Source organism: Medicago truncatula, chromosome 7 (genome assembly GCF_003473485.1).
Source record: "Medicago truncatula cultivar Jemalong A17 chromosome 7, MtrunA17r5.0-ANR, whole genome shotgun sequence".
NCBI classification, from domain to species: Eukaryota; Viridiplantae; Streptophyta; class Magnoliopsida; order Fabales; family Fabaceae; genus Medicago; species Medicago truncatula.
Genome location: NC_053048.1, coordinates 25,517,158 through 25,535,020, shown reverse-complemented (window position 1 = coordinate 25,535,020; position 17,863 = coordinate 25,517,158). Strand labels below are relative to the sequence as shown.

The 17,863-nt window shown below is 31.4% G+C and overlaps 1 protein-coding gene and 1 long non-coding RNA gene across 2 annotated transcripts; both read right to left on the bottom strand.

The window, feature by feature from the left end:
* Positions 1-2,699: 2,699 nt before the first annotated feature.
* Positions 2,700-4,305, bottom strand: LOC11426979 (uncharacterized). The gene has a single exon (XM_003622815.4). The coding sequence runs from the start codon at positions 4,214-4,216 to the stop codon at positions 3,656-3,658; it is 561 nt and encodes a 186-aa protein (XP_003622863.2). The 5' UTR covers positions 4,217-4,305; the 3' UTR covers positions 2,700-3,655.
* A 5,481-nt stretch (positions 4,306-9,786) lies between these two features.
* On the bottom strand, positions 9,787-14,942 carry LOC112416237 (uncharacterized). Its single transcript, XR_003006528.2, has 2 exons — positions 14,811-14,942; positions 9,787-10,104 (listed from the first exon to the last, which is right to left on the bottom strand). It is a non-coding gene; the product is annotated as an uncharacterized lncRNA (long non-coding RNA).
* Between the last annotated feature and the right edge of the window lie 2,921 nt (positions 14,943-17,863).

The window sequence follows — 17,863 nt, the reverse complement described above, 5'->3', positions numbered from 1 at the left end:
TGTTACATGATTCATTAAACTGAATTAATCTTGATGATGAACCATGATTTGGAATTTTTGAAACCACTCACAATCATATTTTGTTCAAATGCACAATTTATTTGTATGAACTACGCTATATCATGATATCAGATTTGAATTTTTAGTTAGTGGGCTAAAGTGCCCAATATAATGGATTAATATTTTACTGAATAAGGGTTTTGAAGTTTTGTAGGATTGATGGTTCAGTGAGATTGGAACTATGATATAAAAGTGCAGGTCAGTACCAACGTTTCATTTTTTTTTTTTCATGTGAAAACCATTTGTTTATTTCTCTGTAAAATACATGCAATGTGAACTTTTTTTAATCTCTTCAAAATTGTGTTTTTAAGATTTGATTTTTTCTTCCTTTGTGCATATTTAGAAGGATGGCAATTTTGACCGAACATTAAGTATAATGCTTCCATTTGAATCAGAAATTGTTGCCAAGTTTGAGTAGCGCTGAAGAAGATACATGGTGATATCATGTATGGAACATTAAGAAAGGATATAAATTGGTACTAAAGCAGCACAATAATCTTAAGGAGACAGAAAAAGGTACATAAATGTTTGAAACTTTGGATACTTCGGTAACCTTTTCCCAAAAAGTTTGAACTTTCTCTGAAGGACTAATAGATTTAGGTTTAATGAGTTATTTCAGTGGAATGAATTATATTGAATTGATTCATCACTATATGCAGCGTTAGTTTTTGAGTTGATGATAATTGCGACGCACTTCTGATATAGTGCCGAGCCGCACATTGTGTCATGGTGGAGAAGCACATTTGAAATGTTTGCGGCGGAAAAGCTAGATAGGTTCAAGAAACAACAAGAGAAGTGTCAATCGACACTCTTGAGAATTGCGTCGAGCAAAGTTGGTAGCAGAAAACCTAATACTCCGGTGGTGGCTGCAAATGCATCTTCAAATGGAAGAAATTCAAAAACTGGTGTTTAATTCTCAAATAATACTGAGAGGCTTCAGCAGATTAATAATATATGAAAGCCCCCGTTGGTGCTCAGATGAAGCGTGTTATTGATCTAGTGCTTGAGGTAATTTTGGCTTTCACATTCAATTCGATTCCGTTGTTTGTTTTTTTAATTATTGTTAGTTACTGGCGATTTTATTGTATTGATTTTGATGCATGAGATGAGGGAAAAAAGGAATTTTATTAGAATGTATACACTCATTTTACAAATTCTGTGAGAAGCCTAGCTGTTAAGTTTGAGGTTAATTGAGCTATTGTAGCTCAAAGTCACCAATTGCAAATTGAAACTAATATGTTTGGCTGAACAGTGAGTTAGGCGGAATCACTGTGGACCTGTGATTTTGCTTTTACGCACTGTGATTTCGTGAAACTCACCGCCCAACCAAACATATTGAGAACTTCATTTAAGAAGCAAAAACGTTTTTTTATTGTTTGCAAATTAGCCATGTTACTTAAGATAGCTTACCCATGAAAGTCCACAATTAGGAATTGATTCGTCAAAACCATATTGATTTGGTGTTTTGGTTTGCTGATAGACACGACAAGCTTTTATACCAGAGCAAATAAATGAAGCATGCTATGTTGATATGAGGCTAACAAAGATGTTTTTGAGAGTCTGAGAAAAAAAACCAAAAGTAGAATACGACGGGCAACGGTTCTCTTACAAGGTATCCTTTACGGGTTCATATATCTTAAACAGTTTTATATTTGAATACTCCTTTAGCAAATAACTTCTTCATCTGTTGTTTGTTTTTTGTCTAGCATGTTCTCATTTTCGTCTACATTATTTTAATGGCAAGATGGTTCTACCTACGTGGTTTTGTTACCACTTCTGGAAGGAGATTTCAGGGCTGCTCTTCAGGGGAATGAAATTGAGATTTGTGTCGAAAGTGGTATGTACTCTTCGAACAACACAACAGACAATCATAAATTTGTTAGTATTTTTTGTCTGTGTAAATCGTGTATTCTCTGCTCACAATGGTAGAAACAAATCCCCGGAGTTAGGTAGGACCACAATGCCAAGACTAATGTATGTTATGTGTGATTGTAGGATGTCCTGATGTGGAGGAATTTGATGGGACTCATTTGGTGTTTATTGGGGCTGGATCAGATCCTTATGAAGTTATAACAAATGCTGTCAAGTGAGTTTCACAATACATGCTTTACCTTTTCAATATACTCTTCTGAAGTGATATGAACTAAAACATGTTCCATTAGTGCAGTATTAAGACTTAACTAACTTATTGCTTAATTAGACAATTCCTAATTTGCAGTGATAAACTTTTTGTGCTTCTTATAAATGTGTTGTTAACTAGAACCATCAATTTTTTTCTTTGTTCAGGACTGTTGAGTCGGGTTGAATAACATACTTTTATATCATTGTATTTACATCTTTTTGTTTGCTTTGTTTGGATTGATAGGAATGATGCGTTGTGGAACACCGATGGGTAAGGAGAATGCAGTTGCAGCATTGCTCGAGTTATGCCGGAGTGGAGGTTCAGCTGCAACTGAAAGGGTGGTTAAGGCACCAGCTATTGCCGGATTACTTCAAACCCTACTATTTACCGGGACAAAGTGAGCTAGACGTAAAGCCGCTTCACTTGCTAGAGTGTTTCAGAGACATATGGTATTTGTGACAAAAGAGTTTTATCACTTGTGTAACGTTGAGTTATATCAAAGACAGAAAAGAGAATGCTCTACAAAAGAGTTTTAGACCATTTCTTGGTCATATTTGGTTTCATGATTTTTTTCCTTTCTTGGCCACCACTGCATATTAATCTTAATGGTCCCAATTGAAAGGGTTTTCCCTAGAGTAGTAAAATCCCACTTAATGTTCACAATTGATGATTACAATGGGGCCTAACTGTGCTCATACCATCATTTCATTTGAATGCAAATCATTCTGCTTGCATTTTTTATTTTCTTGCATTGATTAGATGGAGACTTGTGTGCTATTGAAGACATTTATGTGGGTCATGTTATTATTACATTTACCACAAATTCATAAACAATGTTGCAATATGCACTATTCTTTTTTTAAAAAAAGAATCTACACCATGCTTCTTGTCTTCTGAACACCAAATCAAGGCGCTTCAGTTAGGCAATCATTCACAATTTTAACCACGGAGTCTAATAGTTCAGATGCATTAGATTTGGAGAGAGTTTGAACATTTTCTTCAGCTATAGTTGTGATATTTTCGCTTCCTAGACACTCAGATAATATCCAGCTGACAATAAGAAAGGAGATAAGGTATGTAATAAGTTAGTTATGAAGATCATGATTTCAATTATGATTGCATCTTATTCAATGCTAATCACAAATTGCTGCAATGAACTTACTATGATTAAGTATTTTAACACATGAAATCGAACTTTAAACTCTCCAATAAACGTATATATTACACAGCAACCACTTACGCTACACCAGAACTGTAGTTTCTGCCACTTATTGCACCATATCAAATGAGGTAGCCAAACACAAACAAATTAGTACTACTCCGATCTTAATTATAAGATAATATTTACTTTTTAGATTCATTCAATAAATGATACATTTAGTCTATATTAAGAACTAAATACATCATTTACTAAATGAACTTAAAAAGTAACTATCTCTTATAGTTGAAACCGAAGGGAGTATTATAAGACAACTACGAGCCACATTTTCTGCAACACTTCACACAGGCGCAAACCACGAGAATGATATAAACAGTTAAAACTACGGCAATCCAAACAAAAAGAGAAATACCAAACCCATTCCCAGAAAGAGAATTCCAAATGGAGTTCGGAGTGACCATGTTTGCAGCAAACAAGTAGGTAAGAGCAAGGCTTGAGAGTATGATAGACATGCCCATTGATAAAAGCCACATTGAAAACTTATTGTCGATAGGAATTCCACTAACAAGCACAAGAATAACACTAAGTGATGCAATGAAACAAATTGTATTGCATATCAAAAAAGCTAGATACTTATCATGAGATCTAGTTGCCAAGATAGCTTCTCCTACGCATATTGTGGTATTTATTGTGGATATTAATATTTTGCCACATTCGTTGCTATCACCAACACTAGCTTGCACAACGCCACCAGGTGGATTAGTGGCAAGTGAAAATGTCAGAGTTGCGATTAGGGAAGCTGTTAAACTTATGCTACTTTTCATATCTTTTAACCATTCTATATCTTTAGAAGGATTTTTTTGGGGAATACTCATTTTTTTTGATTTGATTGTGGATGATCAATTGCAATTTTCTAACGTTTTTGAATGTTAGGTAGAGTGTTGTAGGTAAAAGCTTAATTATTCCACTATATATAGGCAATTGTCTAACGTTTTTTAATGTTTGGTAGAGTGTCGTGTGTTCTCAATGGCTTTAAAATTGATTTGAAATTATATCAATTACCATGAACACAAAACCATTTTCCTGTTAGATCTGTGAAGAGGAAAAGGGGCGGAGGTTTCCGATGAGAAGAAACGTGATTTAATTGGTTTCTTATTTTCTTATATTAAAATAAACAATTATTTTTTAATTTTAAATCTCAACCCTTGAATATTTTTTAGCCACATGTCATTCATCCAATATTTTAAATGGGGTAAATTGAGCATACCAGACTCCGATATTGGTATGTAGCATGACCTTTTATTTAACTATTTGCTTCTTCTTTTACAATTTTATTTAACTATTAATTAATTCAAAAATAATGCGGCTATAATCTAGAGCAGCCATAAAGTCCACATTTTAATTAGAGCCTCCATATTAGAACAGCCATATTTTAAAACATCATCTATTATTATCAAAAGGAACATTTTCCAAACAAGTTACTATAATCTAATTATCCTCTGCCCACTATGGGATGGACAGACCTGCATATTGCAAAATGATAGAATTGGGATAGAAGAATGATTGTATTAGCAATTACAATTAATAATTATGCTGTGTCATTGTAGTTTCACAATGTTTGTTGGATCCGTCTCTAAATAATAGTCGTTTAAAGTTTGTGTATAATTTTGAAAGAAATGATTAATTGTGTTGATTTAAATTGTAAAATTAATATTATTTATTATACTTATTAATTGTAGTTAGTGAATTTGTCAACTTGGATGAAATTCAACAAATAAGGATATAATAATAAAGAAATAATAATAAATATTACATTTATATTCTAAAGTGACAATTATTTTAGGATAGAGAAAAAATATTAATAAAATAATTATTTTGAGATGGAAGGAGTAGAATCAAAATCACACATTATTTATTACCGCATGCACTTTTAATACATTAAACACAAATGAAAGGTTTAGATATACACTTTACTCCCTCCAATGAACATTTAATGGAAGAGGAACCTAGCAGTAGCCCTGCTCTTCCTCTATTTTATGTATTTTGTTTTATTTTTCATTTTATACGTTAACCCTTTAATTTTAAGGCAAAAGTCTAAGTTAATAATCTTAAGTTCGATCGGAGAGGTAAATAAAGTTTGATAAAGAATCATTTTATCTAAAAATTAAATACAGACTCTCCCGAAAGATTTGCGTTTTAGTAAAATTTATTAACCACTTGAATTTAATTACTTAATTTTTTTTATGAATTTGTTGTTAGTTTGATTGATGAAAGGTAATAAATATTTTATTTTTTTCTACCTTAGCTTAATTAAGATCCCTCATTATAAAACTGATATTATCACGTCTGATTCCTAATGAGAAGAAAAAAGATAATATCATATAATTTCTAGTTGACTATAATAATTCGTATGATCTTATCATACATGAACAAGGTCATGCATGAACTGATGAACAAGTTGATAATTAACAACAAAAAAATTGAAAGCAAGTTGAATGGAAAGTGTATTTTTTATAGACAAGTCTTCAAGTTGTATTTGCCTGTCCGTGATGTCTTCTCTACGTGACTTTAGCATTTTTATATTATTATTATAGAAATATGATAATATGATGAGAAATTATAGTAATAAATTGAAAGTTTAATCGTAACTTTGGTTCCTCTAGTTTGAGGTATGTGTGCTTTTACGTATCTAACAAGTCGAAGATGTTCAGGTAATGAATCTGGCTGAAAAACAAAGAGTGAACCAATATAGCAACGTTATTCTTGATTTGTGTATTATTGATCTTTGAAGTGACGCTGTGATGAGTTTGAATTATATTTAAAGATCTTCATCTTGGTGCCGTACGACTTTGTCAAAGTCATTGATTGTCTATGATGTATGTTACAAATTTCATTGTTCCCATAATTTGGCGATACTAAGACAACATGTAAGGAAGGGCAATGATGTCAAAGATTGCGGATCTTAGGTTTATACCGATGAGGAAAATAGAGTGGTACATATCAGTTATTCGAAGAATTGTTTTGTTATTATAGAGAAAAGTCTTTCAAGTTTGTAATATTCGTTCTTTTGTCAAAAACAAAAAAGTTCGTATAATACCCACTCTACGGGTAGATCAGCAGTATGATTCAAAATCTTTCTTTAGATTTCTTTTATTTTCCCGCTCTTTTTCTTTTGCTCTTGCTTTGCTATGCTTTTTATTTTCTTATCATTTTGTTTTTTCTATGTATGGTTTTTGTCCCACTATTTGTGTAGCTTTTTTGTTGACAATGGTTTTGGTTATTGCCCCCTTTCTCCATTTGTTTTTGTTTACTTTGTTATATAGATTTATCGTACTGCAGTTGGTTCATCATCTGCACATCATCGACTAAAATGATTGTGCTTTGATTCCTCTAAGTTTTACAATTAACTTTCAAATTCTAATTTACTAAATTGTTGATAACATTATTTCACTTAAAATTCAGATTTAAATTTTCAAATTTTATTCTCTTGCAACCTTAACCTCACGTTTATTTTTTTTATTTTATATCTCAAATCCATCCTCGAACTTCAAACATTTTAGTAAAATGTGACTTTAAAGAATCAATGTAAAAGACAATTGATAGTAAAATGATAGTGGATTCATCTTTAAAATAAATCAGGTTACTAGAATCGCTGGAAAAGTTTAATAAAGTATAAATTTAATAGTATTATAAAGTTTGCTTTTACAAATTTTAATTAGAGCAAACAATTTGAAAACATCAATTACATGTATTATCAAAAAGAACCTTCTCCTCTGGCCCACATAATTCTAACAAATCAGTGTGCCAGCTTAATTATAGTTATAACAAATCAGTGTTCTTTGTAGTATTATTGCCGGTTTATGAGACCCATATAATGCAAATTGATTTTTTTTTTTTTTAGTGCAAATTGATAGGCATTGAAGTTGGTATTGCTTCATAAGATAGTGTCTTATGAGCAAAAAGAAAAAAGAAGATAGTGTCTTTGGTTTTGTGGTAGTAGAGAAAAATTATATTTAATAAATTATATCTAAATTATATATAAAGAAAATAGGTTGTTTTGGACTCACTTTTTTTTCTTTTAATTATATTTTAAATAAATTTGACTATAAGAATGTTATTTTGTTGGTGTCTTTTAAAAATATATATTATGTTTGTAATATTTTTTTCAAACATTATATTTGTTATATTGTTGGTATTATTGAAAAAGATAATTATAGTTTGTTAAAGTGCAAAATATATATTTTTTATACCTATAATTTTAATCAAAATTTCATAAAAATTACTCTTCATAATTTATATGCATTAGCACAATAAGAAGATTGGATAGATGATGACAGTTCGTCATATCACATTTTTAGAGTCTTTTTAATTAAGTTTTTAGTTTATTTTTATTAGTCTAGTATTAATTTAGAGTGTTTTTGAATAAATTATTATTTTTGTTTTATTGAGTCAAATAAGAGATTATTATTATTATTATTATTAGTTAGTGTCATGTGAAATGAAGCAAATCCAAGAAACTTAAGTACATAGATTGGCCACGTGAAGAAACTCTTGGAGGGTGTATAAAGATGTAGATACAAGTGGGCTTGGTTTATTGGTCAATGATAGTGATATTGTTGTGTTTACCCGATATCAAAATAGGAGAGAACTAGGTCACTTGAGATTAAAAAGGGAAGGAAAGAAAAACACGTTGACAACAAGGAGCGGCACATCACTCTTTGGGCAGAGAGCAATATCACATATTTTTGGAGAGATAGAGAGATGGTATTTCTAGAGAAACACAAAGTAAGGTGTTAGGAGTAGATTCAACCTAAAATTTGTTGAGACATCATGGATCTAAGCATTGAATCTTCATCTCTTCTTCATTCTATGTAAAGCTATCATAGACATATGTAGTTATATCTACCCTTTGGATGAAATTTAATTTATAAGATTCAGAGTAAAGGTAATTTTTTGTATAAGAAGGTTAGTAATTTTTTCTGAGTGTAAATCTATTTTGAAGGTGAGGATATGTAAGTGTTGCAAAGATTTTTTTTAAAAGAAATATATTTAAAGATTGTGATACGATTGCGAATCTATAGAAATATTACTCATTAAGCAATTCCTCATAAATTCTTATAAAAGAATTTGTATGCAAGAGCATAACAGTGTGTATTTATTTTGGTTTTTTCTACATTACCCTCTCTTGTTTAGAGGATATTTTACCCTTTCAAGATATCAACCAATCAAAATGCAATATACAAATGTAACATTAAATGTCAAATAAATGACTCAATTTTTTTTCTTTTTAAAAAAAAAAAATCAATTTTAATCCTAAGGTAACTTTTAATTTTTATTTAATTATATTTAGGTATACAATTTTAATTAATTTACACTATAAGGCTTGTAACAATTAAAATTTCACATCAAATTCAACCTATCAATCATAAATTTGATTCCATTCCAAAACCTAAAACAGACATAACCTGCAGTTTCTTCTTCATTCTTCTTCCCATCTTGATTGTTCAATTGCCACCGTTTCCAATTATCGTGAGAATCGCTACCGCTCGTTTGATTCTAGACATCGTAAAAATCGCCGTTGTTTCCAAAATCACATCAGGTATCACAACTTATATTTCTTATTGATTTGATTTACACTATCGTGAGAATTGTGTGCAAAAGGGGAACATTCCAAGCTTTTGAAGCTTGGAGAAGAAAATTCTCTAATAGCAAATCAGCTAAGAGAAAATTATCACTAACTAGAAAAGTAAGATTGATATTCGCCAACATCCAATCGTTATTCTATGTCAGTATAAAAGTGCAATCACATATTCTCCACCTACCATAGACTTTTAAGACGAACTTAGAGTTACATATGTTTATCCAAACAAAACTAGGATTATGACCCAAAGTGGATTAAAAAAAATTGCATCTCACAAAATATCTAGCTTTGTATAACTTAGCAATGAGAGTGTCAGAATTAGTCATAATTCTCCACCCTTTCTTCCCAAGCAAGAGTTATAAAACTCACGCCTCCATCTTTTTTGTGCATGGAGAGTTTATCCCAAGACAATCAATTAATTCTTTTATTTTGTGAACTTGAGTGACCCCACCAAAATGAGTTCATCATTTTTTTTCAATTTCATCACACAAGGATGAGGAAGAGTAAACATGCTCATAAAATAAGTTGGTATAGACTGAAGAATCAATTTAATTAAAACCTCTCGACCATCCTTAGATAGACACTTATTACACCAAGAGTTTATTTTGTTATGAATTCTATCTTTGATGAAAGTTGCTTTTCTTACTTATGCATATCATATAGGGCAAACCAAGATACTCACCAATACCCAAGACTGCTTGAACTCTGTTCAAAGAGTCTCACATCAGATAAAATATGACTTGACCATGTATTTATAAGTGTGGACAATCCTTGTAACGTACTATTTCTATTAAAGCGATAAAACACGCGAATAAAACATTTATTCAAGAAATAGATGTCACATCTACAAAAGTTCTCCAAATTATAACATGCATAAAAATTCAAGCAACTACGCAACGAATATACATCTCCAAGTAGACATGTCAAAACTCCATATACACCAATACATAAAATCTCCAAATCCCAACATAAAGGTAAAAATCTCAACAACATGTTCAAAATAAACAAATAGCGACGGACATCCTAGATCAGAGCCTAATCTAAGACATCGAACAAAAAAATAGAGGTAGCTCCCGCTATCCTCGAGCACTCACCGACAAGCAAACTACTCCTGCACTCCGTCTACCCATTAATACAAACAAGTAGGCGGTCAAAACCACTGTGGGTTAGCTTCACATCAATCATAATCATCATAAACAAACATAAGCATTTAAGGATTTCATGCATATCACATATACATACTCAACATTCCTAGAATACTACCACCCGATATATATCATCCCCCATTCCATACTCATCATGCTATCACAATTCTAACATAGATTAAGAAGCATATTCATTTTCTAATCAAGTCATCGACCTAAGCTCATCATTTATCAACATCAATCAATGAAAGGATTACTCACCTTATTCCTCATTTAGCATACTTAACTCAACATGTACAATTCATCATTTCAAAGTTATAAGCAAGCAATCATCACCCTCAAAGAGATCACCACATCAGATATATACACATATACAATCTTCACCTCATTACTATTACCAAAATAATTATCATCAAATGGATTTACCAAGTGTATAAGCACAAGCAAGTAAGACGTGTAATTAGAGCATAATTCAATTATTCACAACCGTCAACAAAATCCACCAATGTACATATACACCAAATTCCACCAATGCACAAATTCATCAAGTCACATTTTCAATTATTACATGACCCATCAATTACTCAAATACATGCAATGTTCTAGACTCTTCTAGATGCATGCGGTACCGTCACCAACAAAGGTCGTCACCTTAAGATGCCAACAAAACATCCTATGTAAGATTTCACGTCCGTCTTACATTTTCGCCGAAGTAAAAGAGCACACCCCTTTTACGACATCAACACCTCAACATGACTATGATGCATGGACATACAAGCAAAGACTCGACAATGCAAATCACCTGATATACTTTCAACAACAATATAAAGGATAACCTCCATTTATATTGAACAACTTCAACAACAATTGCATTATCAAGTATTTACATCCACACAATCAAAAAATCACAAGTCAATAAGGAGTCATCACCTCATCATCATCACATAATCATTATCACAATTATCAACCAATCATCACGACAACATCATGCAATTTCTCACAATTCAAGTAAAAGAAAAAATACAACACATTATGATAAACCTCATGTTCAGCACCTAACAATCATTCACATATCTCCACATAATCATCACAAACTATTCTCAAAGGTTTTGCAAGTATTTGGTCCTCAAATATTATTTTCGACAAGGTTCGTCTCTCATTTTACAACTTTAAAATAATTGAAACAAGTAAATCAAGACCAAGCAAATACGATCCAATGCCTCAACTATGTATACACCTAGACCACATATAAGTGCAGTAGAGTATACATGTGCGTTTCACCGGCTAATTACAACGGAATCATAGAAAAATGCAAAGTCCGTCTCTCTTTAACATTTTTCCAAAAAATTCCATTTTCCAAGCAAATAAAGTTAAAACTCATTAAAAGCAATCACAAACATTTTTAGAAATCAAATAATCAGTATACAACCTTAACCCTACCCCTTTTCCTCGAGAAAAATGAGTTTCGGAAAAATCGACGTTCTTGGACATTTTTCAAAAATTTAGTTAAAAATCACAAAATCAAATCAAATCCAATCCATAAGATGTTCCAGTAGATCAAAGAATGAAAACAATAGTTAAACATGTTGAAAGAAGCATACTATAAAGTTCGGATCGGTCCCAAGTATCCAAAACAACAAAAACGGGGTTTGCTGTTTCTGGCAATCCTGTCGGGCACGCCATCTGTCGCCGTGGCGGGAATTGCACAGAACAGCAACCCCGTTCTTGTGTTTTCAGCCCCAAATCCCCAATTTTGATCCCCATAACCCCAAATTTGTCCCAAAAAGTTTGTATATACATTTATAAACATAAAAAGGCACTCAAATCCATATAAAAATCAAAACATCATTCTATCACAAATCATCAATTAACCCATTTTTCATAAAACTTTCAAAAACAACTCAAATTCACACCATAACTCTATGATTATGATTACCCAATGTTTCAATCATCAACAACATCTGATAATAACAACAACATCAATTAGATATGAATTTATCAACAATCCATCAACAACAACATCATACTCAACCAAATTTGAGCAAAACACAAAGTATACATACATACATACATACATACATACATACATACATACATATATATATATATACAGGATCCGTTGACACCACGTGTCAACGGATTCGTTGACACCAAATCTCAACCGTTGATTTTATTTAATCAAAGGCCAATAATAATGCCACATTTCTATTTATTATGTATCATTTCTTTCAATCTTCTTCTTAATTATAGAAACAGAATCGCCGCTATTAATATCCAAAAGAACAAATCTCGATTTTTCTGTAAGCAATTTAATCTAGGTTACAGGGTTCAATTTTATCAAAACTCATAAGTTTGATATGAACATGTTTCCAATTTTCTAGAAATCACGATGCCGCTGAAAGAATAAATTCATAAATCAATCAAGATAGAGCTGATTTTGCTTTTCTAAATACATGTGTCTACCTCCGTTTCATCTTAATAATCCATTGGTATCAACACATATATATTTGTGACTAAAATTCCCCAACGTGTATTCAACCATTGAGATAATTACTCCATTAAAATTCAATATTTGGGAGCTTTTCTTGTAAGATCTATTGACCAATCAATCAATGTATATATATAAAGTTTGAAAGTTTTTTTTTTACGGAATATAAAGTTTGAAAGTTATAATTTAAGTTTGAAAGGATCCAATGTTGTGGAACTTATTTGATTCTTTTAAGTTTGTGGATGACGATCTCAAGTGACCAGTAGCAAAGAATTGTCCATGGAAGAGATGGTCTTTGTTAGTGTGTGATTGAGAAAAAGGATGTACAGTAAATAGAATATGGACTTTATTATTATCCTTTGATCAAATAAAATCAACGGTTGAAATTTGGTGTCAACGAATACGTTGACACCTGGTGTCAACGGATCCTGTCTCATATATATATATAGAGGGCATTTCAAATGAGAGGACTTTTTAAATGAGAGGGTGAGAGGATTGATTAGTAACCATTAGATATTAGTTAACGGTTGAGATCAAGGTGGTCATTAAAAACTACAGTGTACTGGATCCTCCTTTGCATTAGACTGACTATCTTCTTCGTCGTCTTTTCCGTTCCTCAGAAAGAAAAATAAACCTCTATTTCTTCCCTCGTTTGCTGCGACCTTTTTTTTATCTTTTGCTACTCTCCTTTTCTGTTGCTACTATCCTTTTGAGTCCTCTGGAGGATCTTCATGAAAGAAGCATAGATTAGACTTTAACTTTCCAATCTCATTCCAAAAAGAAAAGGGGAGGATCCCTTCAGGAAGCCATCGTCGCCTCCGCCGTAATGGCACTGTGTCATTAAAAAATCTTTTGGTTTTACCAACTTTTTTGATTATTCAGTAGTTGGATTGAATAGTCGGAAGTGACATTTAGGGATTGAATATTGGAATTTTTCAATTAGAATGAAAAGGATGATTTTTTATTTTAATAAGAAAGACGATTCAGTTTTAGTTTGCCAATTCAACGGCAGAACAATTAAATTGTGGGGTCTAAGAATTGATGGGTGTTTGATGCATAGAAAATTGGTAAATTCCCAACAAATAACACATAGAAAATTGCAGTTACGGAAGAAAAAAGTCTAGGGAGGGAGGAAGATGAAAGTGCTTCTGATGCAAAAAGGAAGATCCAGTACACTGTAGTTTTTAATGACAACCTTGATCTCAACCGTTAATTAATATCTAATGGTTACTAATCAATCCTCTCACCCTCTCATTTAAAAAGTCATCTCTTTTGAAATGCCCTATATATATATATATATATATATATATATATATATATATATATATATATATATTTGAATTTGCTAGAACACACCCACTAGTTTTTATGTAAGAGTGTTTTAGCAAGCTACACCTTAAGGTGTATTTAACTAGTTTTTAATTATAACTTGCTAAAACACACATTCTAAAAAATAAGTGGGTGTATCCTAGCAAATAGCTATAGGAGTTGCTAACATAAACCCACTTATATTTTAGAAGGTGTGTTTTAGCAACATTCACCTTAAGGTGTATTTAACAACTTTTTAGTTATATCTTTACTAAAACACACCTTAATAAAAACTAGTTGGTGTATTTGGTTTCGTTTTGGTTTCTTAACTATTACAAGTTTCGTTTCGGTCCCATAACTTATTTTTGGGTTTTCTTTTGGTCCCTTAACTATTAAAAGTTTCGTTTTGGTCCCTTAACTTATTTTTTGGTCTTGTTTTGGTCCTTTAACTTATTTGTTGGTTTCATTTTGGTCCCTTAACTTTATTACATTCATCCTAACATAAAGGACCAAAGTGGTTGACGGAGGAAGAGTTAAGGGACCAAAACGAAACCAAAAAGTAAGTTAAAGGACCAAAACGAAACCAAAAAGTAAGTTAAGGGACCAAAATGAAACTTTCAATAGTTAAGGGACCAAAATGAAACCAAAAAATAAGTTAAGGGACCAAAAAAGTAATTAAGCCTATATATATATAACTTGAGCATGTAATTTCATCATCAACAACTTAATTACCATCAAATTCATATATCCAAACATTGCATCAACATATGAGCACGAATTTCACCAATTAAATTCACAATGATCATTTATTTCAAATAAGCACTTTTGCATATAATTAGAGAATGGATTACAACTAATAAATTATGAATGAAATCTAACCCCCTTACCTCAATTGGTAATAATCCTAGCAAAAACTTCAATTTAACTCCTAGAATTTCTATCACCTCTTGATTCTTCAAGCTTCCTCTTCTAACCCTCTTCTTTCTTCCTCATGCTCTTTCTCTCTCTACCTCTCTCAAATTTTTGCAAAATGAATGTGAACCCTATTTTTCTACAAAGACTAGAGCTTAAATAGTGTCCACACTAATGAGCTTAACCCTTAAAAGTTTAATGGGCCTAAGACCTCTAAATAACTAAACCACAAAGTCTTACTCACTAATGGTGAAAAGTTATCGAATATTTACCGGCTCACAACTAATTACCACAACCCACTAGTAACTTAGTAAAAATAAATGGTTCCCACTTGAAATACTAAAAATAATCATCAGAGATGAATTACTAATTTACCCTTGCCCACAAAATGACCAAAATACCCTTCTAACACTAAACATGTCAAAATACACACATAGACAAACAATCACATACGAGCATAAATAAACACACATAAAAACAATTAAAATAAATCTAACGAAAATCGGGCTATTACAATCCTCACCTCACAAGTCGAATTTGTAAGGATGAGTTAGACCGCAAAATTCAACATTGTATTAGAGCCTCTGCTATGATCCATTGAGCCACATGCTATCAGATTTCCGTTGTTGATCCACCCACCATTTATGTCCACAAATAAAGCCAAACAGTGCTGATCGTGAGAGGGTGTGTCAACAATGTCTCCCATCAGACAAATATGATCTGAGCATGTGTTTATAAGTATGAACACTTATCACCTCACAAGCCGGTTTTGTAAAGATGCATTAGGTTCCAAATTTTTAACAAACTCCAAGAATATTAGCAATGGTATTCTGATCAATACTCGAAACATTTCTACTACAATTTTTTTTTCGACTTTGGAAGATTCACAACTTGTCCAGATGCTTTCTTATAAGTACTCAATATATTCTTCATATTCACAACTTGAGCAGTGTTGCTCCGAAAAAGAGAAAGCAATCATCTACGAAGAGTAAATATGATACAATATGCGCATTATTGCAGATCTTTCCCTGTTAATATCACACTCATTGCTTCTGCATTACGAATAAGAGCACAATTACAAGACAAATATTTGTCTTAGATAAATTTAAAAAAAAAATCTTATTTAAAGATATAATCAAATAATAAAACCGCAATAAATGATAAAATTATTTTTTCAGAATATCTAATATTTAAGATTGAGTAAATAGTCAATTTTCCCCCTGAAATTGTAAGTTTCGTCAATTACCCCTCCGAAGTTAACAAAACTTCAATTACCCCCCTGAAATTGCATAACGTTAATCAATTTACCCCTCCGTCAAATTTTTCTGTTAACTATTTACGGTTATGATCAAATACCCCCCTGAAATTTTGCACTTATGTGCAAAATGCCCCCTAAACTTAAAAATTTAGATTTTTTTTTCTTACAAAAAATCATACATTTAGTTCTTCAAGTAGTATATTATACCTATTGTCATATAAATTCTATTCACAAGAAAATGAATGAATATATGCCAAAGAAATCATGGTTTTGTCATGTGCAGCATTTTCATTCATATTTATCAACAAGCCTTGTTTCTTCTTCCTTCTACAGATATTAACATATGGACACACAATTATCAAAGACTTCTGTACTTTATGACTGCATACTCTAACATAATTACCAACTTGTGTAAAAAAAAGTCTTCTATATATGTATATATTTAAAACACATAACATACCTTCCATAAAGATTTATATGACCAATAACTGCATAAACATACATTCCATACATATTTATATGATCAATAATTGTTAATTTGTTTGCCTTTAATATCATTTGAGTCAAGGATAAAAAAATATAAATTTTCAAGTTTAGGGGGCATTTTGCACATAAGTGCAAAATTTCAGGGAGGTATTTGACCATAACCGTAAACAGTTAACAGAAAAATTTGACGGAGGGGGTAAATTGATTAACGTTATGCAATTTCGGGGGGTAATTGAAGTTTTGTTAATTTCAGGGGGTAATTGACAAAACCTACAATTTCAGGGGGAAATTGACTATTTACTCATTTAAGATTGGATTCGAATTCAGTATCTCCGATTAAACTTAGATAAATCAGAGTTAATTTATTTAGTTATCGCTAACACACAAGAGAATTGCTGTTCACACATTTGGTTCGGCTGAGAAACACGAGTAAATTACTCAAATGCCCCTCGACAGTTAACTGCCAAAATTTTAAAGAATCGGCTACAGTTAACTGCCGAGGAAAACTTTGGCAGTTAACTGCCGAGGATTTTCAAACATGAAATTAAATAAGGAAATGCATATAAATTTTCCTTAATTAAATTTAATTCTTTAATCCTTTTAAGGAATTAAACATAATTATTTTTATGATTTCATTCATATGATTTTTGTTGCCATAAATGAAGAAATATGAGAGATGAATAATATCTGCAATCGGTAGTTAATGGACCTAAAATGATGATTCAATAAAAAAATGCAACAACAAAAACGTTACAAATGATAGAATAATTATATTTGTAATTATTACTCCCTCCGTCCCTAAATAAATGACCTAGTTGATTCTGACACACATACCAATGCATATGTTTTATCTTTGATATCTTCAATTCTCTACTAAAAAAAATTATAAAAATTTAATATTTTAAAAATACTCATCGAGACGAATCCAGCAACATCTTACATGATATTATTTATCTTTGTGAATTAGTATAAAAGTATGGTCAAAGTATGTCAAATCAATAATGTATATTGTCAACTGGGTCATTTATTAAGGGACGGAGGGAGTATTAATTAATTTCATTGATGTCTGTCATTATTCATAGGTTTGACTGACCTATTATTACTTTATACTAATATTTCAATATTATTACTTTAATTAACATGAAAAACGCAACAACAAAAAATAAAAATGTTTGCCATCGGTAATTAATGGACCTAAAATGGTGATTCAATAAAAAAAAATGCAACAACAAAAAAACATTATAAATGATAGAATAATTATATTTATAATTAATTTCATTGATG

Coding starts and splice junctions, on each gene's coding strand:
- LOC11426979 (XM_003622815.4), bottom strand. CDS start 4,216: ATGAGTATTCCCCAAAAAAATCCTTCTAAAGATATAGAATGGTTAAAA.